The following is a 27,188-nucleotide window of genomic DNA, read 5'->3' on the forward strand; positions in this document are numbered from 1 at the left end:
GCTGCAGGGACCCGGCTCCCTTGTCACCCCTTTCCAAAGGGTCGCTGTGGCTCACCCACATTTGGGTTCGTGTTTGCTGGTTGCTGCTGGTGCTCAGGGAGCACACGGCAGGTGAGAGCAGGTGATGTCCCTGTCCCATCCCGCACCTCCCTCCTCTCCTATCACCAGCCCCCACGAGTCCTCCTGGCTGCAGGGAAAGTGAGAAGTGGTTTTCTTCCGGAGTCACCCCTCTAGAGGGTGGGAGACAGGGAGGAAGGATCAGAGTGTCCCACAGGCTGAGGAGGGTCACCGTGAGCTGTCCCAAGCTGCCTCCAGCCTCCAAGCCAGGTGCTGATGGGGCTGTGCCCACAAGTGTGGGAATCTGTGTGCCCCAGCGTGGCTCTGCAGAGCCAGCACTCAGGGTGGGTGGGTTTGGGGTCCCCTCCTCAGCCTGGGCTCCTCTCTGTGCCTCCATAATCAAAGCGTGCAGACCAACTCCCAGCGAGGTGAGAGGCAAAGAATAAACCCAACCACCCTCTCCAAGCCGCTCAGACTTCAGAGCTGAAGAGGAGGTTATGTCCTGGGGATTTTTTTTCTGTTGCTTTTCCAGCACTAATGAGCAGGGAGGAAGTTCTACTCTTTGTTCGAGTCGCGTTCAGTGAATTTTTTTCCCCAGTGAGTAGCAGGGAGGGGAGGAGGGGATGGGAGGCTCTCGTGGACACGTGGGACCACGGCAGCGAACAGCAGGGCAGGATTGTTCCACTTTACCCCTGAGCTGCAGGTGCAGAGTTCCTTTTGTGAGGCTTTTGGGTTCTCTCATCAGATCAAAACAAGGTCTTGGCTTCAGCGGGATTCTTTCAGAGCTGGTGATGTGCAGCTCTCTTGCAGTTTTCCGTCTCGCAGAGGGAGTTTCTGGCCTTGACTTTTCTTCTCGCAGTCTCTGAGTAGCTTTTTTCTGGGGAGCCTGCACCAGCCTTGCCCTTTACAGAGCTCTGTGTGCTGTCCTCGCCCTGCCAAGCACACTTCTGGCTGTAGGAACACAGCCTGTGTGAGGATGTGGCCGTGGGCTCGGCCTCTGCTCTCCTTCCTTCCAATCCGGTGTTTTTAAAGCCAGTTGAGAGCACCCTGTGTGTGAGGGCAGGTGGGAGGGCGGGGGGCTCGCTGGGTGCCCTCCTTCAGGCAGGCTCTGGTCAAACTTCACCCAGCTCTGGCCTTCCCCCTGTGACACGGCCAGGCCAGGCTCAGCCCCTGGGGACAGGGACACCACACCTGGGGGTGACAGGCCCTGCCACCCACCCCAGCACCCACTGCCCCTCCACGAGGGCTCGGCACGACTTTATCATAATGCAGCACGAATTCCACTGGCTCCTTTGCCTCTGAGCCCGGAGATAATTTAATCCCGGCGTGGTTTCGGAGGCGAAGTGCGGTTTCGTCTGCGGATCCCCACAGCCACTGTGGCCACTGCCAGCCCAGCCCAGGCGGGCTCAGGGCTCAGGGCTGGCTGGGCACAGCCGTGGGCTGCTCACGGGGAGGAGGGAGATGTGGCACTCACACCCTTCCCATCTCGTTAGGCGGATTTTGTAGCGTGAAATAACGGCGGCAGCCGCGGCGCCAGGGCTGCGCTGACCGCGGCAGCCAGAGAGGGGGTCCCTCTCCCATGCGTCTCATTTTCCTTCCATCTCATCACGGGAAGGTTTACTTAGCAAGCTGAAAAAAAAAAAAAATCATTACATATGCTGCTAGTGGCCTGGTTAATTAAGATCTACAGTTCTCTGGGTAGGAAAAGACGACCTATATTTACTGTATGTAGGAAGACATCTGTCAGCTCGAAGTGCTAGATATCCCAGCGCAGGTTTGTCCTGCTTTTGCAGGCTCTGAATTGCAACTGTTTTAAGCTCTGATGCAGACCAAGTTAATTTTAAGATGACTGTTACTATTCTAAACATAAGGAAGGGCATATTTAGCCTCTCAGTACTCAAGAAGGCAAAACCCCCTGCATGTTTCTAGTAATTTTTCCCTAACAGTTTGCACAAAACAACAACAACAAATCCTATTTGGTTTCTGCAAAAGAATATGTTCGAGGGTGATCGTAAAATAGATTATTTTTAAATCTGCAGATGGTTTCCACATATTCCTCCTCAGCTCACTGCAGCTTTCCACCTCAGTAAACTGGTTTGTAATTTAGCCGAGGGCTGTGGAGCAAGCGTTCTGTCGTCTTGTTTTTCTTGTTCGCCTCCTTTACCCCCCCCCAACACCCCCACTGCTTTCTGTCCCCTTTTCTCTCCTCTCTCCTTGCCTCTCCCCTGCTGAGGGGCTGTCGGTGTTGGGATGGGTGTGAAGGGACAGGGAGCCGTGACTGGCTTGGCTGTGGCACTCCCCACACCCCACGGGCGGCATTTGGGGGGCTCCTGGCAGAGCTGGGGGCTGGGATTAGGGCTGGGGGGTGACACCAGGGAGCCCAAACCACGCTCCCCCTTCACTCCTCAGTGAGGAGGTGGCTGCTCCCATCCTCACGACCCCCTCCAGCCGAGGGAGTTATCAGGGGGTTCAGGCCGTGGGGAAAGGGTGAGGGATGCACAGCCCTGGAAAAGATAATTAGAGGAAGGATGCACTTTGAGTTCTGCAATGGCGGCTCCCCCCTCCCCCTGCTCCCTGGAAGAAAACACTGCTTTTTTTTTTTTTTTTATTTCTTTGTTCTTTCACGGTTCGGCATTATAATTATTGAGATTTCACTGCAGGGCAAAATGATCATTTGACAATGTAAGTGGGGAAAATAATTCTCGTGTTATCCAGCAGCCTCACTCTTATTATAATTATGGCGAAACTCCTGCAGACTGAAGTGGGGGCAAAGAATTTCCTCCTATGTGGTGTTTGGCTTTTCAAGATTTCTCAAGATTTGATTGCAGATGGGAGAATTTCTTTTTCCCCTGCCATCAATAATCCGAGGTTGGTGATGGATGGCGAAGGACCAGAGTACCTGTTGTTTCCCCCTTTGTTTTCATTAGGCATTTTCCATTTCTGTCATTCTCGGCGTTGGTGATGGATTTTTATGAGCAAATATCTTGGTTCAAGCCATTCGGAATTGTTTGCACAGTAATGTCTGCAGCGGCAGCAAAACCCAATTAAAAAATCAGAGGAAAATTGATGCAAAACTGCAAATCAGCCCCTCTCGAGATGGGGACAGCGACGGCTCGTTCTGTGCTGAGGCAGGCGTTGGTGGTGTGTTCACCCTGCCTTGGGCTGGGCTTGGGGCTGGGGCTGTGGGGTTTTCTTCCTTTGGGGGCGGGCAGTCCCGTGGCGTTGGTGGTGCTGGAGAATCTCCAGATGTGTCTTTGTGAGACATCCTTCCCAGGGCGGTGTGGTCAGCACATTCCCTGTCCCATCCTGCATCCTGTGCCAACCTGCATCCCGTGTCACCCTCCATCCTATGCCATCCTCCATCCTTCCATCCCATCCTGCATCCCGTGTCACCCTGCATCCCATCCTGCATCCCGTGTCACCCTGCATCCCATCCTCCATGCTGTGCCATCCTCCATCCTCCTATCCCATCCTGCATCCCATGCAACCCTGAATCCTGTTCCACTCTGCATACCATGCCACCCTCCATCCCATCCCACACCATCCTCCATCCCGTGCCACCCTCCATCCTGTGCCACCCTCCTTCCCATGCCACCCTCCGTCCCACACCACCCTCCATCCCATTGTCCACCCACACCACCCTCCATCCCATTGTCCACCCACACCACCCTCCATCCCGCACTGCCAGCCTGGTGCCCAGCAGCCCTCACCATCCCTCTCCGGGGCTGGGAGCCGTGGCAGGGAATCACGGCGTGGTGGCAGGGAGGTCCGCTGTCCCCTGTCCCCCCCCCGGGGCTGATGGAAACGAGCTGACAGAACCCAGGCAGCATTAGCCTAATTATGGCCATACCCGCTACCTCTGCGTGGATTTTCCTTTCTTAGCGACTTCCTGTTTTCCTCTTTGAGATGCAAATTTTTGCACAGTCCTCGATCCAGATTTTCTCCTCATTAGCATGAAATCTGACTAGTTCCGCGGTTTTTTAAATAGCAAATTATAAAAAAAAAAAAAAATAAAAAAAATGCTGTGCACAAAGTAGCGGCGAAGCCCCCCCGTGATTCTCGGGGGCAGGAGATGGCGGGGCTGGTGAGGATTTTTGGGAATCACTCAGCCACAGCCGCGTTTTGCCACGCCAGGCTCAGCTTTGCTGGTGCGTGGCTGAGCGGGATGCGGGAATCAGCACGGAGGGGCCGGAGGGCAGAGCCCCTGGCCAGCTCCCCAGCACCCTGGGCTGCCTCCCAGCCCACCCATCCTGCGCTAGGGCAGGCACATCTTCAGCCTCTGGACCGCAGGATTTTGTTCGGCTTCCTCCCGTCGTAACAGGAGGTTTAAAAAAAAATGCTCAAAAAAATCCCTTTTTGAATTGAGTGTTCTCTTGGTGGATTTTATACGTTTTTATGCCTTGCCGTAATCCCAGCCCGCTGCAGCTGAGCGCTGGGAGAGGGCTGGTGATAGAGCCGGAGCAGACGGCACTATTTCGTGGTAAATGTCACTCTAGTAATACTCAGCTCTGCTCGGAAATAGAAATACAACCCTCGCGTAGTGAGCCCTGCTCGGGAGCTGCCCTGCTCCCCTGCCAGCGCCGCTGCCGACGCTTTTCCCGAGCCGGGAATGCCTTTTGCCTGGCATCGCCCTCCTCCTCCCCGGCATCCCTGCCCAGCCCCTCCCTCCCCGCTGCTTCCCGCCACATAATGAGTTTGATAAGAAATTGTCTCGTTAACAGGATTAGCCATGGAAATCTCGAGTCCCCTCCTATTCATTTTGTAATGCTCTTCATCCTGTTCTGTAATTTTCTGCTGGTATTAGGCGGCTCCGGACCACCTCGGGAGATTAATTCCTCCTCCTTTGGCAGTGCCAGCGTGGCTGGGGACAGGGGGCTGCTCCACGGGCAAGCCCCGGCCCCGGGGCCCCCACCCAGGGGATTCCTCCTCCTCCTCCTCCTCCGTGCTCTGCTTCAGTGGAAGTGTGTCACTCCCGAAGTCACTTACGCAAACAAACCCAAGTGTCCCCAAACACTGCTGGGTTTCAGTGCCAAGCGCTCCGGTGACTCAGAGGTGGATTAAAACCCGGAGAGGCAAACTGTGCTCTCCCTCATACCCGTGTGAATCCATTTCCGTGGGCAGCATAATTCCGGATTTACTTCTAGGAACATGACTTGCAAGACTGGCCCTTGGGTAAATAATGACTCTTGATTTAATAACTCCTGCCAGCCCTGCAGGATACCTCACTTCCGAGGCACTAATAGAGAGAGATCTTTCCTAACATCTGTTTTCCCAGTTTTGCCGACTCGTGAGCCTGGATCTGGGAAGCAGCACAAACTGCCCACCGCCAGTGGGTCCAGTGAGGGTGGAAAACATCAGGAGAACACGGTGCTCCCGGTGCTCCGCTCCAGCCAGGTGCTGGCTGCTCACACCCCGATGCAGGGAGCAGGATTGGCAGTGCCAGCTCCTCATTGTGCCCGTCCCTTGTTTCTTTTGGTGTGTGTTTCCCTGACAAAAAAAAACCTGGTTTTGCTGGAAAACCTCTCCACTTCCGCAGCAGTGGGTGTGCAGTGTCCCGGGCAGCCCCCAGGGCAGGGTGACAGGGTTCAGGGACACACGTCCCTGGTGGCCATCCTGTCGCAAAAATTTAATGCTCAGAAATCCCTTTAGTGCTTCCTTTTGGATTCTTTGGCTTGTCACATCCCTGGAGCACCAGGAGTGGGGACATGGCACAAGAGCTGCTGGACAGCAATGTGACATAGAGGTGACAATGACACCCTCCCTGTAAACCTTTCCTGCCTTTTGCTCCTCTCTCTTGTTTCACGTCTCCCTCTCAGAAAAGCCATTTAAATGTAATTCTGTTCTTAAACCCTCTCCCTCATGCATGCCTAATGAACAGCCGGCAGAGGTGCCGGAAACGGGCCCGAGCAGGATTCAATCTCGCCGAGTGTCGACAAGTCATTTGGAAGGAGCCCTGGGAGCGCGCCCAGTTTTATTACAGCGTAATTAGAAATAAAATCTTGTTGCGGGAGGAGAATGAGAGATGGGTGTTAATCCTGTAACGGGAGGAGATGGAGCCACGCTTATAAAGGAGATTAAGGAGGGGAGGGGGAAAGCCCGTCACCACTCCCCGATTTCCACCCCTCCTCTGCTGTTCCCTCTGCTCCGGCTCCCGCAGAAACCATCGGGCCCTTCTGCCTGGAAAAGGGGCCCTGCTCCTGGAGGAGGAGGATGAGGAGGGGAGGAGGATAAGGAGGAGAGGAGGAGCCCCTCGGTGCGGAGCCGCTGGCTCAGCTGGCGCGGCTCGTGTTACAAATGCCCGTGGCTCTTCCAGGTGGGAACCTTTGGCTGAGCTCACGGCTCTGCTGCCCCGGCTCTGCGGGAGAGCTCTGCTGCCTTTGGAAGGGCTGGGAGCAGCGACGGCTCTCCGGGCCCCCTGGGATCCTCACGGGCAGGCAAACACGTAAATAAATCTGTCAGATTTGTGCAGGTCCTATGAAATTTGCATTGGGCTCGAGTTACAGCTCCTCTTTAACATCTTCACCAGGGAGGGATGCAGGGAGCTTTAATCTCAGTGCCCGGTGCAGGCGCCCTCTGCTCTCGGCGTTTGCTGTGGCTCAGCCTGCTGAGATAAAAGGCAGCCCTGGAGCACGGCCGGCCCCGTGCCCGTGTCCCCTGCCCCGCTGGGCACGGTGTCCCAGGGCTCTGGCTGTCCCAGGGACACGGGTGGTGCTCAGCGCCGTGGGGTGGGCAGGAGTTTCCATCCTGGCTGGGTTTGCTGTGGACGCTCCTTGTCCCCAGGCGAGCTCCATGCCGGGCAAATGGCATCCTGGAACAGCAGCCACAGCAGAAAAGTGCCGCTGTGGCAGCGCTGGAAAATTACAGCCTTCGCTCTTTGGGGCTTCCCCCTCCGTGCCTTCCCCCCGGGAGGCGTTTGTCACTTTAAACGTGGCCAGGAATAGCACCAAACAGTTATTGGATTTGTCCGGGATGCCTTGGGATGCACATGCTCCGAGTGCAGCTAATTCATAAACGCTGGCACCTATTGATTCTCCGGCAGTACCGAGGGAAACTTATCTCATTACTCTTATGAACTATAAAACGTGCTCCCTCCTGAAGCCCTGACCCCGTTGTTTTGATAAATCTATACTGGATGGAGCAGGAGCTGGCAACCTGCATCGACTGTAACATTTCTCTTGGAATTGGGAGGCCCTTGGGAATGATGCTGGGGTTTCAGGGCCGCCACTGGCAGCTGGGTGCAGGAGAGGTGTGTGTGTACTCAGCAAGACCATGTAGGAGAGTCCCTCTCTCACCCTCATGTTTTTCCCCCAGTGAGGGGCCAGATCATGGGAATTTAGGTGGAATTCAGCTCACGGTGGGCTCTTTGTTGTGTTTGATCTAAGGGCTTTGGTGAGGTATCTGCAAAGGCAGCAGCTCAAATCTAACTGGAAGAGTTCTTAGAGGCACATGGCTCCAGCCTGGCCGCGGATGTGCTTAATCCTCTGCTTCCTGTAAAGCCTTTCCACCTCCTGGCAGGCAGAAAGATCTGGTTTTACTTGGTGACCCTCAGTGTTAATCTGCCTGGCAAACTCAGCAGTAAGTCACTTGGGTGAGTCTGGTGGAGCCACTTACATCAGTTACAACCCCACGTCTCCCCTGAACCAGCAGAACATTCCTCGACAGAGCCACTTGTCCTCTCCCAGAGAAAGAAAGCGAAGGAAGCTGCGCTGTCAGCTTGGGTGGATCTCACACGGGATGGGACAGTGTCACCACACCCTGCAAGGGGCAGATACCTCCTGTCACTCCGTGGTGGAGACGTGGATCCTAAACCTGCAGGAATTCTGCTCGTTCCTGCCCGTGGGGAGGTTGTTATGGCTGGAGCCCCATCCCAGAGCCTGGATTTCGGGCACGAGGCTTTGTTTCCAGCCCAGAGCACAGCAGCACAGGGCTGTGGATCCCCAGGCTCGGCCGCGCGTGAGGGTGTGGGCTGGGGCTGCCAGCACTTCGCAAAATCCAGCCCTGTCACCATGGAAACCGGCTCCCCCCATCTCAAATTCCAGTTCTCTGCTTACTGGTTTGATGGGAGATGAAAAATTAATGTTTGATTTGCATGCTATTGCGGTGCTGCGGGAGCGCCTCCCCCTGCCCTGCCGCGGGGGTCGCACACATCCCGGGGCGGCTCCCGGGCAGGTGGAGCTCAGCACCCGCCCCTCTGCACCTCTGCTCCCAGCTGCGGGGGCATGTGCTGCCACACCGGTGCTGGCACCGAGGTTTCGGCTGAGGTTTTGGCTGGTGAACCCCAGAAGCCTCCGCTGCTGGAGGTGTGGGGATGGCAGCTCCTGGGGAATGGGGCTGCCAGCTCGTGCTCCTGCTGCCCCCAGGGAGGATCAGCACGGGGTGCCAGCCCGGCGGAGCCTGTGCTCCTGTCAGCCACAGTTGACTGGCATTATGATTCGTTATTTGTTGTTTCTTTGCTGTTTGGGGGTCCCTCACTGTCTTGTATCGAGCAGTTGGAGTCAAACAGGCACATCTGGCTGAGCCACAGCTGGAAAGGGTAATGCCAGCACAGCTCGGCACTGCCGAGGCCTTGGTTGGTGCCAGAGAACCTCTCTGGTTCCCTGGGTGAGGATCTCTGCTTTCTGCTGGTCTGTCACCTGCAGGTTTTGCAGGGAATTGGGCCTGGGGTCCTGCCCAGGGTGTGGGAGTGCTCTGGGAGCATCTGCCTCTTGTCCTCTCCCACTCGTGCCTATTCTGCACTCCTGAGCTGGACCACGGCGCTTTCTTCTTGCCTAAATTGAGACCATCCAGGTGCTTCCAAAAGGTGCTGGAAGTAAAAAACAGTTGTTTAGCCTCATCAGCTAGATCCTGGCTTAGCAGGCATTGTGCAGGACTTGAGGGAGCCATTTGCAGATGTTGCTGATTTACAGGCTGGGTTTAAAGGTTTTCACTCTGAGCATTCAGCTGCACTAAATTACTTTCTGCAGTCCTGGGGTTTGGTAGGGGGCGGTTTTGCTGGCAGCACGGTGCAGCCGAGCAGATGGAGCATCCCATCCCAGCTGAGACTGCTGCTGGAATAAACCCCAAAGCCCCCCAGAGCTGGGGGTGAAAGCCTCGCTTGGCACAGAGGGGCAGGGCAAAGAGCTTTCCAGGTGGGCAGGGCGCCTCTCCAGAGCCTCAGCTTATCCTGCTCTCCATGTAGCCACTACACAGGCTTTTCTATTTGTGTTAATTACTGTTATAATTCATGATGAATTGCAGGGGTCAGGAGCCAGCCAAAGACTCCTTTCCCCCGTGCCAGGCTCCAAAACCTGCTGGCCTGAGGGGGCTGCTCCAGCAGCGCAGCCGGGGCCGTGCTGCCCTGGCTGCTCTCCTCCCAGGCCTCAAACATCAGCTCGAGCCCTTATTTGTTTTCACATGATTCCAAGTAAGTTAAGCTAATTATTAACTCAGCGGGACGGATTCACTTTTAATTGCCGCGTTGCCATGGAGCGCGTGGCAGCGCCGGCGGAGCGGCGTGTGCCGGAGCTCGGTGCCACATGCTCGGCTCACCCTCTGCGGCCACGGCCCACCCCAACCCAGCCCTGGGACCCCAGGTGTGTGTAAAGACAGCCCAGACCCACCTTTAAACCTGGGCAGGTGTGTGTGTTTGCCGGGGTGAGTGATGGAGAGAGGCGGTGCCCGCACGCACCGGGGCTGCCGTTGCACCCACGAGGTTTCTGTGCCTCACCCGTCTTCACCAGGCTGCCTGAAACTTCAGCCAGAGCTGCACCCCGATGTGGTGGAGGTGCAGGGAGGTGGAGGAAGGTCCCTCTTTCCCTGCCACAGCTCCGGTGCCAGCTCTAGGTGCAGGGGCTCTGCCTGACCCGGCTGCTCAGCCTGGGGCCAGGGGAGGGCTCGCTCACCCTTCTCCTCCCTTTGTGTCTCCAGAAAATAGGTTTTTTATTACTTCTTATGGAGGTTTGTACATATCGGACGTGCAGAAGGAAGATGCCTTGTCCACCTACAGGTGTATCACCAAGCACAAGTACAGCGGCGAGACGCGGCAGAGCAACGGCGCCAGGCTCTCCGTCTCAGGTGAGCCACTGGGGCTGCCAGCGTGGGCGAGGGGCGGCTGCTGTGCCCGGGTGGGGCCGGTCCTGTGCCCGGGAGGTGCCCGAGGAGTGCCCAACCCTGCCCGATGTCCCCTCTCCTGCTCGCTTCCCAGCACCGCCACCCCGCACGGGGAGCGATGCCATCGCCACCTCGGCTCCCGGCAGCGAGGGGACACCCCGGTGCGGGGCTGGAGGTCCCGTGGGGGCTGGCAGGGGGCTGGCAGTGGCCGGGCTGTGCCCCCCGGGCACGCAGCTCCCCCCGAGCCGGGCGCGGCGGTGGCAGTGTCGCGCGTCACCCCGAGCGGGAGGCGACGGGGCGCGCGGCGATGCGATGTGACAGCCCGCGATGTGAGCAGCCTGACGCGATGTGACGAACATGCAAGCGATACTGCGGCGGAGGCAGTGCAGTCCGGAGTGCCGGGTGTCTCGGGGCGCTCCCGGCTCCGCTGACTGCCCAAATTACTCCGCTCGGGAAGGGAGGGAAGTTCGCCCGAGTCGCCGCTCGGCGCGGCGCTCCCGCTCCCTGCCATATGCTCTTCCCATCCTCGGCTGCTCCCGCACCGGCTCCTCGAATTAAAATTAACCCCCCGGAGGGCACGGAAGGGACGCGGGGCTTGCCGAATCTTGCCTCCCCGCGGCCCCCGGGTCCCAGCCGTGCCCGTCCTGCCGCGCGTCCCAGCGGTGTGCGGGCATCGCCGGGTGTATCATCCCCGATCCACCCGCTTCGATCCGGCCCGGTCCCCTCTTGGTCGCTGTCATTATTTACACGTCACGGCGTTTTACTTCTGCTTGGGAGTAATGAAAGAGGTTTCTTTCCCCTGGAATTTAATTTCACGCCTGAGACTTAGTGATTAATTTTCTCCTTTCCCAGCTGCCTGATGGGCCCTTTTGCTTGTAAATTTTGAAATGTGCCACAAAATTTGTGTATTTTGCACCAATTAGGTGTCACCTTGAGTAATTCCTCCGGTGCTGAGTTTATTCCTCCCATCAGCTATTTAGGATGTATTTTTTCCCCACCTCCCCACGTGCCTGTTGTCCTGGCTGCCAGGGGCTGTGCTGGCCGGGGGGGACAGGGCACCCCACGCTCAGCAAGGATCGTGGGGTGCATCCTGCACTCCTGTATGGCAGAGCCAGCAGCCCAGGGCAATGGGGAGAGCCAGTCTCTCACGGATGGTGCTGACTGGTGCAGTGTCACCACGCCAGGGCGTCTCCAGTGTCCCTGAGACACCTCGCTTCCTCGGGTGAGCCCAATTCCTCTCCCCACGCAGACCCGGCAGAGTCCATCCCCACGATGTTAGACAGCTTCCAGTCCAGGGAGGTGAAGGCGGGCCGGCTGGTGGAGCTGCCCTGCATCGCCTCGGGCTACCCCAACCCGGCCGTGCGGTGGATCAAGGACGGGCGGCCGCTGCCCGCCGACAGCCGCTGGAGCAAGCGCATCACGGGGCTGACCATCAGCGACCTGCGCGTGGAGGACAGCGGCACCTACATCTGCGAGGTGACCAACACCTTCGGCTCCGCAGAGGTCACGGGGACCCTCACGGTCATAGGTGAGAGCCGGCGGGGAGCTGAGGTGTCGGGGGCTCAGTGCTGCTGCCTTCTGACACCTAAAGCCTTTATCAATCTCCAGCTTTAGGGGTTTATACAGCTGTATAAACAACAGCCTTGTATTTTGGCACAGTGTTTGGCTTGCTGGAAGCCACTGTCTTGCACGTGTCCGACGTGTTGGGTGCTTCTGTGCTTTGCTTTGTTGATTTACATAAAATTCATGTCGATTTACATAAAATAAGCTCTAGCCAAACAGTAAATACCATCTGGGCAGGCCAAGTATTTATCACGTGCTGTTTTCCTGGGGGTTCCTCCTGTCACCGGGATCCTGGCAGCACCACAGCCAGTGTGCCTGCCTTACCTGGAGCACGGCACCAACCGGGCACCGTGGTCCTGCTGGGAACCAGCCTGGTGTGTCCCTGCCACATGGATCACATCTTCCTCCAGCCATCCTGCCACCTCCCCACAGCACTCCCGCCAGGGGCCTGGGGCTGACGTTAAGAGCAGAGACTGTCAGCAGCGGGGACGGTGGCAGGGCCACCTGCCTTATTGCTTGGTGACATTTAAGGCACAGCAGCGCTGGCGCTCCAGGGGCAGGAGGAGCACAGCGGGGATGAGCTGCCTCCCGCTGCACCGCCCGGCGCCTCCAACGCCTCTCCCCTCTCTCACAGACCCTCTGCGTGTGACCCTCACACCAAAGAAGCTCAAAACAGGCATCGGCAGCACCGTCATCCTCTCTTGTGCCCTCAGCGGGTCCCCCGAGTACGTCATCCGCTGGTACCGCAACACGGACCTGGTGGCGGTGGATGATTACATCTCCATCCGGGGCATCAGCAACGAGACCCTCCTCATCACAGCCGCCCAGAAGAGCCACTCCGGCGCCTACCAGTGCTTCGCCACCCGCAAGTCCCAGACGGCACAGGATTTCTCCATCATCACGCTGGAGGGTGAGCTGGCTCCCCGGGCTGGGGGCTTCTTCCTCTGCCCCTCTCTGAGGGGATGCTTTGTGCATGGCTGGGGGGCAGGGGATGGGGGTCCTGAGGCTGCTGTCGGTCTGTTCCTGGGTTCTGTGTGCTGTCTGCAGGGACACAGCATGGCTGGGACAGGGAAGGACCAAAATAAGTGTTGACTTGCCATTCCCAGTCCCTGGGCACTCCATCCACCAGGCGGCCCTCCCTGATCCAGCCCACCGGGTGTTTGGACAAGGGATGGGCTCTGCTGACGGAGGTGTCCCCTCCAGCTGGCATCTGTATCCACCACCGTGTCCCCTCGCCCCTGTCTGCACCTCCCTGCCGCAGGGACACCAGCACAGCCCTGTGTGTGCCACCAGCCGGCCTCCTGTCCCTGCCGAGCCCGGGGTGGGAGCTCAGTGCCATCCTGCTGGCGGGTGACTGCTGCTGCCTGTGGCTGCTGCTCCCTGACCCCCGTCCCGCTGGGTGCCCCCCAGATGGGACCCCCCGCATCGTCTCCTCCTTCAGCGAGAAGGTGGTCAACCCCGGGGAGCAGTTCTCCCTGATGTGTGCCGCCAAGGGGGCCCCGCCGCCGACCGTCACCTGGGCGCTGGACGACGAGCCCATCCCGCGGGACAGCGGGCACCGCTCCAACCAGTACACCATGTCTGATGGCACCACCGTGAGCCACATGAACGTCACCAGCCCGCAGATCAAGGACGGCGGCGTGTACCGGTGCACCGCGCGGAACTCGGTGGGCAGCGCCGAATACCAAGCGCGAATAAACGTAAGAGGTGCCTGTCTACTTTTAAATATCAGAATAGGACTTTTACTGGGCTTTTTTTGTTGTTTTGGTTTGGTTTTTGGTGGTTTTTTTTGGTTTTGGTTCTGTTCCCCTGGTTGATCGCTCCTCCTCGCCTCTCCCTCTTCTTCTCAGCCCCTCACTCCCCGAGCCCTGCACTGCTCCTCGCACTCCTGCGGGGTTGGGCTTCTCTGGTGCTTAAAGCAGGGAGTTTAACAAAGCGGGAAGCAATTGAGAGGCTTGGAGAACTGGAGCTTGGCTTTGCAGGAGTCAAGGGGCAGCACGGTCCACACTGGGGTCCGCTCTCACCCTGCCAAACCCTGCCTTGGGTTCTGCACAGGGTGGGCAGGCACCCCCTGAGGGGTGACACATGGAGAAGGGGGCGACAGGCCCAAAAGTGTCCCAGGTCCCCCGTGCCCTACCTGCTGCCCCCGTTCCCTACAGGACCCCCAATCCCTGGCAGCCACCGCGCCCGGCGGCACCAGGAGCTCCGTGACAAACGATGATGAGGCAGCACGTGAAATCGTGGAAAATGAGCTTTGATTTGTCATGTCTGTATTTTCTTTGTCTGCTAAAAGCCATGGCCGCGTTAATCACCGTGTTATTACGGCTGCAGCGCGTTGCTCGGTGTGTTCCGGGGAGCACTCTCAGGCACGGGGTATGGTGTAAACCCCTGCCCATTAATAATCCCCAATTAAAGCTCCCAGGCTTACAGGTGGGAGCGAGACAAGATAAGGGAGCGTTTATTTGTCTGCTGAGAATGAGGGTTGAAGGGCTGTGTTTGTCTGTGTCTCAGGTTTGAAATGGATCTAGTGGCTTTTTGGCTGGGATCCCAGGAGTCGGAATTTTGCTGCCGTTTACTGCTGAATTTGGAGGAAGTTCATCCCTCAGCCAGGAGAAGCCAGAGCAGCGTTTTCAATGAGGATGTTCCCTTGTCTCCCTTTTCCCCCCTCTCTCAGCTCTTGATGGGCTGTCACTAGATAAGATTTGGGTTTCTTTTTCAGTGGCACAGAGCATGTCCCTCAGGCAGGTCCGAGACATGGTTACAGAGCAAGATGCTAATTCCTTTTTCCCTGCTCCTTCTCTTAACGCGTCCTAGAATGAGAAACACCGTCCATCAGCTGATCCTAAGTGCCTGTTAAGCTGTTACCCTGCTACACCCACACACGAGGAGTCAAGACAGGGTTAATCTTTAGATTACTTTGCTATTTTATGCAGCGGCTGGGAGAACAATGTAATTATTGATGCATGAAACCTCTCGTTTAAAGGCTCACCTGCAGCATTCTCCCCGTCCTCAGGCAGCTCCAAAGCCAGACTGAAACTGGTGGCTGTCTGGCTTTTCAGTGGCACACAGGTTGGCAGTGGGGGGACAGAAAAGTGGGGTTCAAGGAGGTGAAGTGTTTTTGCCAGTGGAAGTCAGGTTCCCATAGCAGCTCTTGCCAAGGGTGTTTGGCACAACGCAGGGAGCTTCCTCCTGGGAGAGGCAGAGAGAGCTGTGATGGTGGGGGAGCTCTCCCCATCTCTCCCATATCTCTGGTGCCGCCAGAGGAGCCAGGTGGGGGCACCCAGGGCAGCTACACTGCCCAGTGCAGAAACACAGACACCACCTGAGCTGCCACAGTGGGCAGCAGTGGTGTGTGGGCTCAGCCCCCGCAGCCCTGGGGTGGGATTTGCTCTTTGAAGTGCGGCTGTGCCCCAGGAGCACAGCCCTGCTGGTAGGTGAGGGAGAGTAGCTGTGGCTAGAGGTCACGCCGAGAGTGGCTGTCCCCACACGAGCGAAGAGGAGCCCGTGTCACCTCCTCACCCAAACCAGGCTGGCTCCTGGCTGTCCTGGTCACCTCTGCCTGTGAAGCTCACTCCGGAATAGCTGCAGATCTGCATGCAAGCAAATGGCCCTTCGGAATTAACCTAGCCTGCCTCTCCCTTCCTCCCGAATATGTAGGTCCCCCGAGCATCCGCGCCATGAAGAACATAACAGCGGTCGCGGGTAGGGACACTTTCATCAACTGCAGGGTCATCGGGTACCCCTATTACTCCATCAAGTGGTACAAGGACTCTCTGCTGCTGCCCGATAACCACCGCCAAGTGGTCTTTGAGAACGGCACCCTGAAGCTGATGGATGTCCAGAAAGGCATGGATGAGGGCGAGTATCTGTGCAGCGTGCTGATCCAGCCCCAGCTCTCCATCAGCCAGAGCGTCCACGTCACTGTCAAAGGTGAGAGGGCAGGGAGGCTCCCCCTGGATGGCACGGAGAGCTCATCCAGGGTGCTTTTGGGATCTCCCCGCAGTGGGATGGAGGCAGGGGAGCGCCACACGGGGAGCTGCGTGGCCGGGTGGTGGCTGTGCTCTGTAGTCACCGGGGATGGGAGCTCAGCCCTCGGGAGCTGGCTTGGCTACCTGGTCCTGCCTGCCGCCGGCAGCTGCCCCGAGCCACGCTGTATCCATTTCCCCTTACAAGTGATGGAGCAAGGATTTGTGGTGTAAACATAACGTATTAAAACACCTAACCTTTGCTTGGATCACCTTCACCGATGTTTTTCTGTGTGTGCTAGCTTTTAAAAAAATAATACTCTCGGTCTTCCGAGCGCACAGAACATCTTAAAAGCTTCTCCAGGCCATCAATTATTCAGCCCCATTGAGGGAGCTATCAGTCCTAATGAATTGAGCCGGATGCATTCCCTCCCAGTGACTGGCTGAGATTGCGCTGGGAGCCGCGGTGCTCACGGATCTCCCGTCCTCAGGAGTTGCGGGGTCGCCTCCGCCCGTCGCCCGCTCGGTGTTTGCAGTAAATCATTCAGACAAACACGGCGGCGCTGGGGACGGAGCCGGCCAATTGTCATCCCGCCTCTCAGCCAGCGGGGGATTCGTGCACTGGATTTACTCTGATCCCATTCCCTCCCCTCCCAGCCACCATTTTCTTATTAGGAATCAGGTTAGCGAGAGAGCGCATCAAGCTGATTAGAGATGCTGCCACTTGATTAGCTAATGCTCTTCTCCACGGCCTCCAAAGGAGAGAGGAGGCTGTGGGTGACCTGTGTAAGGGCAGTGCGGGGAGCTTTTCTCACCCCTGGGGTCTGCAGGGCTTGGCCAGCCCTGCTTTTCTCACCTCACATAAATCCCTGTCCGTGTGGAACCCCAGAGCTTGGGAAGAGGCCAGAGATGTTGGTCCTGTCTTGGGACAGCTGGGACAGGCAGGGCTGAAACGGGGAGATCATCTCCGGGTGTTTGTGGGCAGTTAAATAATGGGATTTGCCGGGAGGAGCCCTCAGAGGGTGCAGGATGCTGAAGTTCAGCTGAGGATTTGTGTGTCCTGGGAAGAAACTGCTACTGAACCCTACCCAGGGTGGATTTACTGCCTCGATTAGTGGCCAGTGACAGGCTGAGGAAGGCAAGCAGGCTGGAGCATGGTGCAGCACGGGCCAGACATCTTCATTCCACTGCTGGAGATTTACACCCAGCCCTGCTGGCTGAATTCCTCATTTCCTCCGGCCCCTGGATAAAAGGCCTGTGCAAAAGAATAGCAAAGGCTCTAGAAGAGAATCAGAGAGTGAATAAACATAACTGTGTAGCACAAGGAGCGGGGAGCACCATAAAGCTTTTACAGCCCCAAGTGCCTGGTGACCACATGAAATGCCACCAGTGAGTTATGCAGGTCCTTCCGATCACACAGCAGTAAAAGCTTTACAATTCCCTCTGGCACTGCTCCCTACAGGAACAGGGATGTGCAGGCAGCCTGGTCATGAGGCATCATCCCCATCTCCTGCTGAGGGAAACTCCTGCCCAGGTTTAGCTGCTGGATCCCAATTTCAAACCTCCCTGCTCTGTAGGGCTTTGTTGATCAGGGGTGCTGCTGAGGCCACTTCCCCAGCAGCACAATCCAAAATCCAGCCTCCTCCAAGGTGCCCTGAGAGCTCCTTATTCCTGTAGGCATCTTTGAAGGTTTTAATTAATCCCATGTGGGTTGGTGCTGTCCTGGGGCTCCCACACAGCTCTGCTCGGGTGGCTGCAGCGTTTTGGGGAGCACAGGGCACTGTGGGGTGATGCTTCACCCCGTGGGAAGGCAGAGGCTGCTCACAGAGTCACCTCTGGATTGGAGCTGCTGGGCTGAGCTCTGCTGTGGCACCGTGGGCAGGATGCTCCAGGCTGCAGCCAAGTGAGAGCCTGGAAGCTCTGGAGAGAGGAGAATGGCAGCGGGAAGTGATGTGTGAAGGAAAGGGGAGTTGTGAGCTGTGTCTGTGGGAAGCTGGAGCAGGGAGAGCTGGTCTGTCGTCCGGAGGGGCGTGTTTGGAGAGGCGCGGATTTACAAGCCCATCCCCGCTCTGCAATAGACTGCAGTGCATTGCCAATTAATTATTCATTAATTATGGAAAACAGGCAGCCCCGGCTCCATGGCTCTGGCAGCTCGAGCCACGTTGCTGTTGCCGGCAGAGGGACAGGCCAGCCCTGCCTGTACCTGCCTGCCCCGTGGCAGTGGCTCCCACCTGGGGACAGTGACAGCTCTGCTGGCCGTGCTCTGGATCGGGCAGCAGCGCCAAGACCTGAGTGATGGGATGGGCACAGGATGGAGGTGGGAGCCCAGGGAAGCTCGTGGGGGTGCAGGGAGCTGCCCCCGTGCCTGCGTGAGAGGGCAGCTCCCTCCTGCCAGAGGGACAATTGGCAGGCTGCTAATTTAATTATGGAGACTGCAGAACGAGGATCTCATCTACCAGGTGCTGAGCCTTGTTAAGCTAATTGTCTCCCTCTCTCCACTTTCTTCCCCCTCCCACATTGCCAGAGATGCTGCAGTTGCCTAATTAAGTTATCAGAAAGATAATGGCTGGTTCTGAATCCAGCACCTTTAAGAAAAGCATCCATCTAATAATGGCTTTTCTGGGAGTGGATAAATGCTGAGGTGGAATTTCGGGTGGCACGTGCTGGGGGTGGCCAGGGCTTTCCCCAGTGCAGGGTCAGCGTTTTCCATCCCACTCCCAGCAGGGTGGCCCTGCCAGGTGGGAGAAGCCTTCCTGCTGTTCTCTGCTTGACGGCACCTCCTGCTGTCCCCTGGCCTTGTTCCTGCCGGAATCAAAACCCTGTCTTAGCTTCTGGGCTGCTTCTTCTCCCAGGACAGCATCTTCCCCAAGCCCCACTGCAGCCCATCCCCACTGAAGGAAGGCTTTCCTGGGATGGGCTCTCCAGCATCCTCTGCCTCTCCTCTCGACAGTCCCTCCGCTGATCCAGCCCTTCGAGTTCCCTCCAGCCTCCATCGGACAGCTCCTCTACATCCCCTGCGTGGTCTCCTCCGGGGACATGCCCATCCACATCACCTGGAGGAAGGACGGGCACGTCATCCTCTCCGGCTCCGGGGTCACCATCGAGAGCAAGGAGTTCATGAGCTCCCTGCAGATCTCCAGCGTCTCCCTCAAGCACAACGGGAACTACACCTGCATCGCCAGCAACGACGCTGCCACCGTCAGCCGGGAGCGACAGCTCATCGTGCGGGGTGAGCCCGGGGGGTGACCCGGCCTCCTGCAGCCCCCAGGCCTCGGGGGACAGGGAGAGAGGGAGGGAGGGCAGCACAGCAGGGAGCAGAGGGAATTTGGGAGGGTGAGAAGCAAGGCTGAGCCACCCCTGTGCCCACAGGCAGTGGGGAGCTATAGGGATCTGATGGGGATTTTCCTGCAGTGACTGTCCTTTCTCCCAAACTCCTCAGTGCCTCCTCGTTTTGTGGTCCAACCCAACAACCAAGATGGCATTTATGGAAAAGCCGGGGTGCTGAACTGCTCCGTTGATGGGTACCCCCCTCCAAAAGTGATGTGGAAGCACGCTAAAGGTAGGCCTGGGTCACGGCAGTGTGTGGGGATGTCAGTGCAGACTGGGGAGAGCCCCATGGGCTGAGCCTCATGAGAGCTGCTCTGCCTCAGCTGAGCTCTGTGTCTCTGTGTCCCCTCCCAGGAAGTGGCAACCCCCAGCAGTACCACCCCATCCCCCTGACGGGCCGCATCCAGATCCTGCCCAACAGCTCCCTGCTCATCCGCCACGTGCTGGAGGAGGACATCGGCTACTACCTCTGCCAGGCCAGCAACGGCGTGGGCACAGACATCAGCAAGTCCATGTTCCTCACCGTCAAGAGTGAGTACCCAGGGCTGGGTTCTTCATCACAGCACAGGGACCTGCTGCTGGCACGGCCACAGCAATGACCTGGGGAGCAGAGGTGGGCACGGTGAGGGTGGCTGTGGGACACGGGGGCACCAGCAGAGCCTGGTGTGGTGCAGCCTTCTCTGTTCTGAGGGTTCACTGCACCAGCCGTGCTCCAGCCTCGGCTCCGCGCATCCCCGCGATCGATGCGGGGCACGAGAGGGCATTGATTGCTCCCCTCCAGGGACCCGCTTCCCTTTTGCTATTAAACACACTTTGTCTTTAATAAAACCAGGCAATCAATCTACATCATCCAGGAGGAAAGGAAATAGCTGGGCTGCTTTGACAGGGATGGGCTGGGAAGTGTTGTTAGACACCGTGTTTGAACTGTGTGTGTTATTGGATTGCTCTCCCGTTGCTATCAGCAGAATGTATAATTGCCAGCTCCGTGTTAGTTATTGGGCTCGTTGCTGCTGGGAGCATTCAAGCCTCCAAAAGGAGGTGGTGGAGGGGCTCCAGAGTCATCACCCTCACTCCTGGTGTCTCCAGGAGGGGCCAGGGTCAGGACTGGGCTCAGGAGGACTAAGCTTTGCCTCGACGGTGCTGGGAATGAGGCAGTGAGCGTGCTGTGCCAGAGGGGCTGGAGGCTGCTGGTGAAGCCATGGGAGCCACCAGCCCCTGGTTGTCCACCCACGGTGCTGTGGGCAGAGGGGACAGAGTGCAGCCCTCTCTGGTCACCACCCTGCCCTGGCCTCCCCTCCCCAGCCTGGTGCTTTCTTCCCTGACACCAGCAGCTGTTTCTCTCAGGGGCTTCTCCCCCTCCCCACCCAGCCTCTGCCTTCCCAGGTTCCTGTTCCCCTCCCTGTCAGCTGTTTAATTTATCCCTCCAACTGATGAATCAAACCCAGCGACTTCAAACACGGCACTTCAATGAGGTGCAGGTACAAAGTCGAGGCGATTAATCCCGAGTGAGCGTGCGAAGTCTGGGAGCCCGAACCGGTGCCGTGTCCCTGCTATCTCCTGTAATTGCATCCCAGGACAGGTTGCTTGCTGACTTGAATAGCACATAACCTTATTATGCGAGTGCTTTTGCATCTCCCGGAGCCCTCGGTGCCTTTGAAAATGTTTGGATGAATAGGTAGACGACTCGCCACAGCCAATTAAGCATTAGATGGGCTCTTTGTTTTGTTTCATTTTGGGGTTTTTGTTTGTTTAGTGAAATGTCAGCCCAATTAAAGGGAGATCAGCGCTGGCTTTCCCTGAAAGTCAGGCCACTGCGGACGGAGTTAAATGAGAGTTAATCAGAGCCCAAACAAAGCGTGCTGGCGGTCAGCAGGGGAGAGGGCAGTGCCACAGCCAGCCGGTGTCACACATCCCTCACACACCCCCCTGCCCTGGTACCGCGGCAAGGGGCTCCAGGGTGAGCAGGGACAGCCAGGGAACACTGGACAGCGTGTGCCTGAGTTCCATGGACTTGGCAGAGCCAGAGCAGACGGATGCTGCTTTTGTCAGGGGTGGTGGGTGAGGAAAGCCACCAGATTTGCTTGGGGAATGTCACCCGTGGGGTTGGGAATTTCCTGTCCCTGGATGCTGTGACCCCTGGGCTCCCACGGCGTGGCAGCCTGTCCTTCCAGCTGAAGGAGCCCACCGGGGTGGAGAGGAAGGTGGGGAGTGCTGCAGTGTCTGAGTGTGCCCGAGGCTGGGCGCAGGTGAGGGGGCCCAGCAGCGTGTGATAAATGCCATTTAGCACATGGCTGCACACCTGCCCGGGTGTCAGGAGCGTGTGGGATGGGGACAGTCACATCCCCGGGGGTCCTGCTGGCTGTGCCGGAGCGGCAGCACCCTGGGCACTGGGGAGGGGGCTTTTCTGCCTGCTCCGTGCCAACACCTCCGTGCCAGGGGTCCAGCCAGGGGGCAGGGAGAGGGGTCTCTCTGTGGTCATGGCACAGCCCTCTCTGGAAGTTCGCTGCCACACAGCACGAGCATAACTGATTGCTTCCATGCAATTTGAATTAATCTCATGCTTCAGGTGAAACTCAGCTAATCAGTGTAGAAAGGAAGCTGAGACGGGTGCAATCAAATTAACATCACAGAGCCAGCTCCAAACAAGAAAGAGGGGGGCGAGGGAGGCAGGCACAGCCCTTGTCACCCTTGTCACTGTTCTCATTCAGTTGTCACCGGCGCTCTGCGAAGCAGCTCGTGCCCCAGCCGGGTGTGGGACGGCACCACGCTGGTGGCTGTCGGCTTCCTTTGTTCCCGGGCTTATCTCTGCCCAGCCCCTGGTTGTGGCCTTGTTAACAAGGCCGTGGGCACAGGGAGAGGCTGGGCCCTGGTGGGCACGGGATGGGGGGCGCGGGAGGTGTTGGAGGTGAGCTCTCCTCAATGGAAGCCTGTCTGCCCAGAGTGCTGCCTCAGCTGATGCCACATTATTGATGCCCCTGCACCCAGGAAGGGATTACAGACTGGTCAGGAGCAGCTCTCAGCCGCCTTTGGAGGTCCCTGCAGCCAGTCCCGAGCAATGTGGTCGCTCTGCAAGCTGCAGAGCTGCTCCGGGGCAGGTGTTGGGCACCAATGCCCCAAGCTGTGCTATCCTCACAGCTGCTTGGGATTTTCTTGGGGTTTGTTGTGCTCTTTTCCTGCTCTGGACTACGTGCAGCTCCCTTGGGACCCTGGCAATTGAGAGAAGTTGATATGTTTACATCCAAGGAGCTGCTTTTAATCAAACATCAATAAGTGCATTTCAGTGAAGCAGAGCCTGAAACGGAGCTCCTCTCCCGGGGCCTCTGCTGGCTGGGAAGGGGCAGGTGCAGCCAAGGCTGCTGCAGCCCTGAGGGGCAGTCCTGCTCCTTCAGCCCCATGGCCACTCACCCTCTGCTGCTGCACTATCCTCCAGCCTGGGCTGAGTGCAGGGACCGAGTCCCCAGTGTCCCTGTCTGCCAAACTGCAGGGTGGCCCCTCGATGGCTTCCCGTGGCAGGAACAGGGGACAGTGGGCATCGTGCCAGGACTGGGTGCTGAGCCCCTCACCCAGCTGTGTGTGCCTTGTGATGTGCTGTGCAGTCAGCCCTGCTTTGGGGCAAGAGCCCCCGGCTGTCCCTGTGCCCTGTCGTCACCTCGATGGGACATGGGATGCTGGGGCTGGGACAGTCCTTCCCAGGCCTGCCTCTGTCCCGGTGTGTCCCTGACCTGGGCTGAGGCAGGCAGAGGTGTCAGAGCACAGGCAGGCAGCTGGGGATGGGACAGGGCAGAGTTAGGAGAAGTCTTGGGCTGCTTCTTTTTACCCTTGGTGCCCCAGGCTGCACTGCCACAACATCCCTGATCCTTTCCATCCCCTGCCAGCTTGGGGGTGCCATGCTCCCCTTGGGATTATCAGGATTATCAGGATTACCACGGGCACCAGGCTGGGCGCTGCATTGTCCTGCACCCCACAAACTCCAGCAGCTCTGGAGGAAAGGTTTCCTTCGCTGTTAATTGAATTACATTGCCACAGAAAGCCGAGGAGTCGTAGCTCATTAGAGCCTCTTGTGTCCCATTAGAACAGTGTGTGTTGCCTTTGCGGATTGTCATTATCATACATTACTGCAGGACTCAGCACTGCTGTTTGTTTATGCATTACATTTTTTTCTGCTTACCCAGCCTGCCCTCGGTCCCTCAGCCTGCTCCTCCTGTGTGGTGCCTGCCACAGCCAGCCCACTGCATGGCACTGGGGTGGCACAAAGGACTTGGCTCTTGGAACGGGGAAGAGCCAGGCCAGGGATCAGTGCAGCATCCTCACAGCACAGATCAGCCATCCTCGTCTGTGCTGCACCCACTGCTCGAGCACCTCTGGGTTCCACACCCCAGCCAGGTGGTGACCACAGCACAGGGTGTCCCCACTGGCCCCGTTTGCATATTGGGGTGGCTATAAAAAAAAAAAATCATCTCTGGCATCTGCAATGCAAAGGCGGCCTTGCTGATGGGAAATCACACTCTGTATTCTGCCCAGGTTTATACGAGTGAATTATGCAAATCCGTGATGGAAAACATTCTTCCTCTCATCCTCGGGAGTGTAAAACCTTAGTCAATAATTCATACCCGCACGTCTCAGACTGGAGGCTTTCTCTTCATTATAGTGTGCACTTGGTTATTTGTCTTTCACGTTTTATTGTCTACCCCGGTGTAATGCTATGCATTATAAAATTTATCTGCTTCATTATTTTATGATCCTGAGCTGTATAATGCAGCGAGACGGTTCCGCTTCGGGCTGCGGGGCCTCTCGGTGAGAGCCGCATGCGCCGTGTCCTCGCTGGGTCCGTGGGCTCTGCGGGGCCGGGCAGCCACAGGTGGCACCTGCTTGTCCCCCGGGCACACCAGTGACACTTCTCCTTCCCCACAGTCCCAGCCATGATCACCTCCCACCCCAACACCACCATCGCCATCAAGGGCCAGACCAAGGAGCTGAACTGCACGGCGCGGGGCGAGCGGCCCATCATCATCCGCTGGGAGAAGGGGGACACCGTCATCGACCCCGACCGCAACATGCGCTACGCCATCACCACCAAGGACAACGGTGACGAGGTCATCTCCACCCTCAAGGTGAGGCCTGGGGGTCCTGCACCCACCTGGGCTGCTGGGGGCCTCACTGGGTGCTGGAGAGGAGAAGGGAGGGTCTGGGGAAGGTGTGGTGGTCCCCAGTGGGTGTCACAGAGCCTGGCACTGCGCTGGGCTCCTGGAGTAGCAAAGCTGAGCCCAGAGGGTGGGATGTAAGGAGTGCCAGGGGAGGGATTGCAGCTCTGGTGAGTGGCACCGTGGGGGGAGCAGACAGTGATGGCCGGGGACAGTGCTGGGGTAGCTCAGTCTGAATTGGCTCCTCTTCCCGGGACACTGGCAGCTGAAACCAGCCGACCGTGGGGATTCCGTCTTCTTCTCCTGTCACGCCATCAACTCCTACGGCGAGGACAGAGGCCTGATCCAGCTCACTGTCCAAGGTACTCCGTCCCCCCTGTGTGAGCCTGCAGTGCAAAGCCTTGCTGAGAGGGTTCCCCTGCTCCTGGGGGCCTTCTCTGCCTGTGTCCCTAACCTGCCTGCGTGTCCCCAAGAGCCCCCTGACCCGCCGGAGCTGGAGATCCGGGAGGTGAAAGCCCGGAGTATGAATTTGCGATGGACGCAGCGATTCGACGGCAACAGCATCATCACCGGGTTTGATATCGAGTACAAAAACAAGTCAGGTGGGTGACAGTGATGTCCCCTCCCCGTGCCACAGTGGGGCTGGGGGCTGGCCTGCACAGGCAGGTGTGGGACTGCCCCACCGGTGCCTCCAAGGGAATATTCTGCATCCCACTTCCTTTGATGAAGAAAGAAGAGAGCGGCATTAATGAAATATGGTAATTTCCGCTGGATGGGAGCATTTGAAAGGGAATATTAAAAGAGACAATATTTGCAAAAAGTTGAACCTTGATGCACAACAGTGAGGGAGGGAAGCAGCACCTCTCCAGGGGTACAAAAGCTGGAGGTGCCTGGGGGCCTCACCTGCCTGAGCACAGCCCCCTCAGCACTGCAGACCCTGGACAGGATTCAGGCTCTGACCCTTCTGCCTCGCTCCGCTCCTCTTCCAGATTCCTGGGATTTTAAGCAGTCTACACGCAACATCTCCCCGACCATCAACCAGGCGAACATCGTGGACCTGCACCCCGCCTCCGTGTACAGCATCCGCATGTACTCCTTCAACAAGATCGGGCGCAGCGAGCCCAGCAAGGAGCTCACCATCAGCACCGAGGAAGCAGGTGCCGCTCTGGGCCCCTGGCGTGGGTGGTGGGGATGGTGGCCGGGGGCTGGGGGAAGCTGGCTGAGGTACAGCTCTCCTAAAGCCAAGGGTTTTGCTGGTGAAGAGCTCCTGGACCTTCTAAATGTGCTGCTTTGTGTTTGTCTCTGGGCAGCTCCCGATGGCCCTCCGATGGATGTCACCTTGCAGCCCATCACGTCCCAGAGCATCCAGGTCACGTGGAAGGTGAGTGAGGCTGGGATGGTGCGTGGGCTTTTTTGGCTATAAGGGCTTGGCCAAATGCTGTCCCAGCTTGTCCTGAGGCCCAGCAAGTCATCAACATTACAAGAATCAGGAAAAATTCCTCAGGAATAATGAAAACCCGGAGGCTGGGTAGGCAGCTCACCTTATTGCTCAGGGCTCTTATCAATCATGTTTTACAACAAGCTCATTATCTCATAGGGTGTCCATGGGGGACCATGGGGCAGAGAGGATAAATATGTAAAAACTGAGGTGCTGGCTTGCAAAGTGTTTGAGCGGAGATCAATAAAACTTAGAATCGGATTTATTTTTCCAAAGCTGCCTAATGAAAAATAAAATTGATTATAAAGTTAGGACTTGGGAATGAACTGCTAAGTCAATAAATTTAGGGTTTCAGCTTCTCCCCCCTCCTCCCCTTAAGCACTGAAAAACAAATTAATGAAAAGTAAGATTCACTTGAAAGATAAGTCACTTCGTTTAGGAGTATTTCAGCAAGATGGATCGCTCTGGCATTGTAACATAAATTTGCAATCAACCCTATTGATTTCTTAATGCTTCAGAGAAATATTGTTAAGATTGATCTCAATCTGGCCTCTCAGGCTGCCAGACTTGGGATTTCTCCTGCTCCAGTTGAGGACTGGTGCTGTTCGGGCAGCACTTCCCTCTCTGGTGCCTCTGAGGACCCGCTGGACTTTTTTTATCACTATTTTGCCACTCAGTGAAACTTTGGGAGGGAAAACCACTTGAAATCCTTGAGAAAAGCCACTGAGGAGAGGTGGTTAGGGCACAGAGCCCTGTGAGGCTCTCATCCCTGTAACACCACTCTGTCCTGCCCTCCTTGTGCCCCAGGCCCCCAAGAAGGAGCTGCAGAACGGAGTGATCCGTGGCTACCAGATTGGCTACCGGGAGAACAGCCCGGGCAGCAACGGGCAGTACAGCATCGTGGAGATGAAGGCCACGGGGGACAGCGAGGTCTACACGCTGGACAACCTCAAGAAGTTTGCGCAGTACGGGGTGGTGGTGCAGGCGTTCAACCGCGCGGGCACCGGGCCCTCGTCCAGCGAGATCAACGCCACCACGCTGGAGGACGGTGAGGATGGCCCCGTGACCAAAGCAGGCACAGGTCCCACCCGGGGGACCCTCAGTCCATCCCCATCCCGTCCCTGCGGTGGTGTGTGTGTGCCCTCACAGCTCCCTGGGAGGGAAGCGGGAGCACAGATGTCTCAGGACGCCCGTGGCACTGGGGTTGTGGCACAGCTAAAGGGCACACGGTGGATTTTGGTGCTGCTGAAGTGCCAGGGAGGTTTCCACCCTGGGGCACGGTGGCTGATGGCCTCGGTTGTTTTAAAAACAATGAGGAAAAAGTTTTGCAGTGCGTTTGCTCAGCAGTTTTTCATACTTAATTAAGGCTCTCGTTAGCCTGTCAAACTGCAATCGTTTCCTGGCTGCATTAGCACTCCTCCCGGGGTATTCAAGGGCCCCTGTTTTAGCAATAGTGTCTTTTCCATAATTATATTACCTTCATTTTGTTCAAACGGACTATCTGTATTAGTTTATTATACTCTGTCCCTAATTACATGGTGCTTATATTTTTGCACCTAAGTAATATGAAACAATAATCATTTTCAAAGAGGATCGTTACGGTGATGT

The 27,188-nt window shown here is 57.3% G+C and overlaps 1 protein-coding gene across 3 annotated transcripts in view; it reads left to right on the forward strand.

Moving 5' to 3' along the window:
- Nucleotides 1-27,188, forward strand: part of DSCAML1 (DS cell adhesion molecule like 1) — a 94,636-nt gene that overhangs the window by 54,797 nt on the left and 12,651 nt on the right. For 2 of the 3 annotated variants that reach the window (XM_066334974.1, XM_066334975.1), the window contains exons 4-17: nucleotides 9,964-10,110; nucleotides 11,396-11,674; nucleotides 12,344-12,619; nucleotides 13,120-13,416; nucleotides 15,367-15,639; nucleotides 18,625-18,903; nucleotides 19,114-19,233; nucleotides 19,356-19,532; nucleotides 23,913-24,112; nucleotides 24,408-24,504; nucleotides 24,616-24,744; nucleotides 25,132-25,299; nucleotides 25,453-25,523; nucleotides 26,388-26,628. In XM_066334974.1, the coding sequence (XP_066191071.1) occupies nucleotides 9,964-10,110; nucleotides 11,396-11,674; nucleotides 12,344-12,619; nucleotides 13,120-13,416; nucleotides 15,367-15,639; nucleotides 18,625-18,903; nucleotides 19,114-19,233; nucleotides 19,356-19,532; nucleotides 23,913-24,112; nucleotides 24,408-24,504; nucleotides 24,616-24,744; nucleotides 25,132-25,299; nucleotides 25,453-25,523; nucleotides 26,388-26,628 (2,754 nt within the window). Of the gene's footprint in view, nucleotides 1-9,963; nucleotides 10,111-11,395; nucleotides 11,675-12,343; nucleotides 12,620-13,119; nucleotides 13,417-15,366; nucleotides 15,640-18,624; nucleotides 18,904-19,113; nucleotides 19,234-19,355; nucleotides 19,533-23,912; nucleotides 24,113-24,407; nucleotides 24,505-24,615; nucleotides 24,745-25,131; nucleotides 25,300-25,452; nucleotides 25,524-26,387; nucleotides 26,629-27,188 lie in introns of those variants that run through there. The other variant, XM_066334976.1, reaches the window with a different exon arrangement.

This window comes from Sylvia atricapilla, chromosome 23, assembly GCF_009819655.1.
Source record: "Sylvia atricapilla isolate bSylAtr1 chromosome 23, bSylAtr1.pri, whole genome shotgun sequence".
Classification (NCBI taxonomy): domain Eukaryota; kingdom Metazoa; phylum Chordata; class Aves; order Passeriformes; family Sylviidae; genus Sylvia; species Sylvia atricapilla.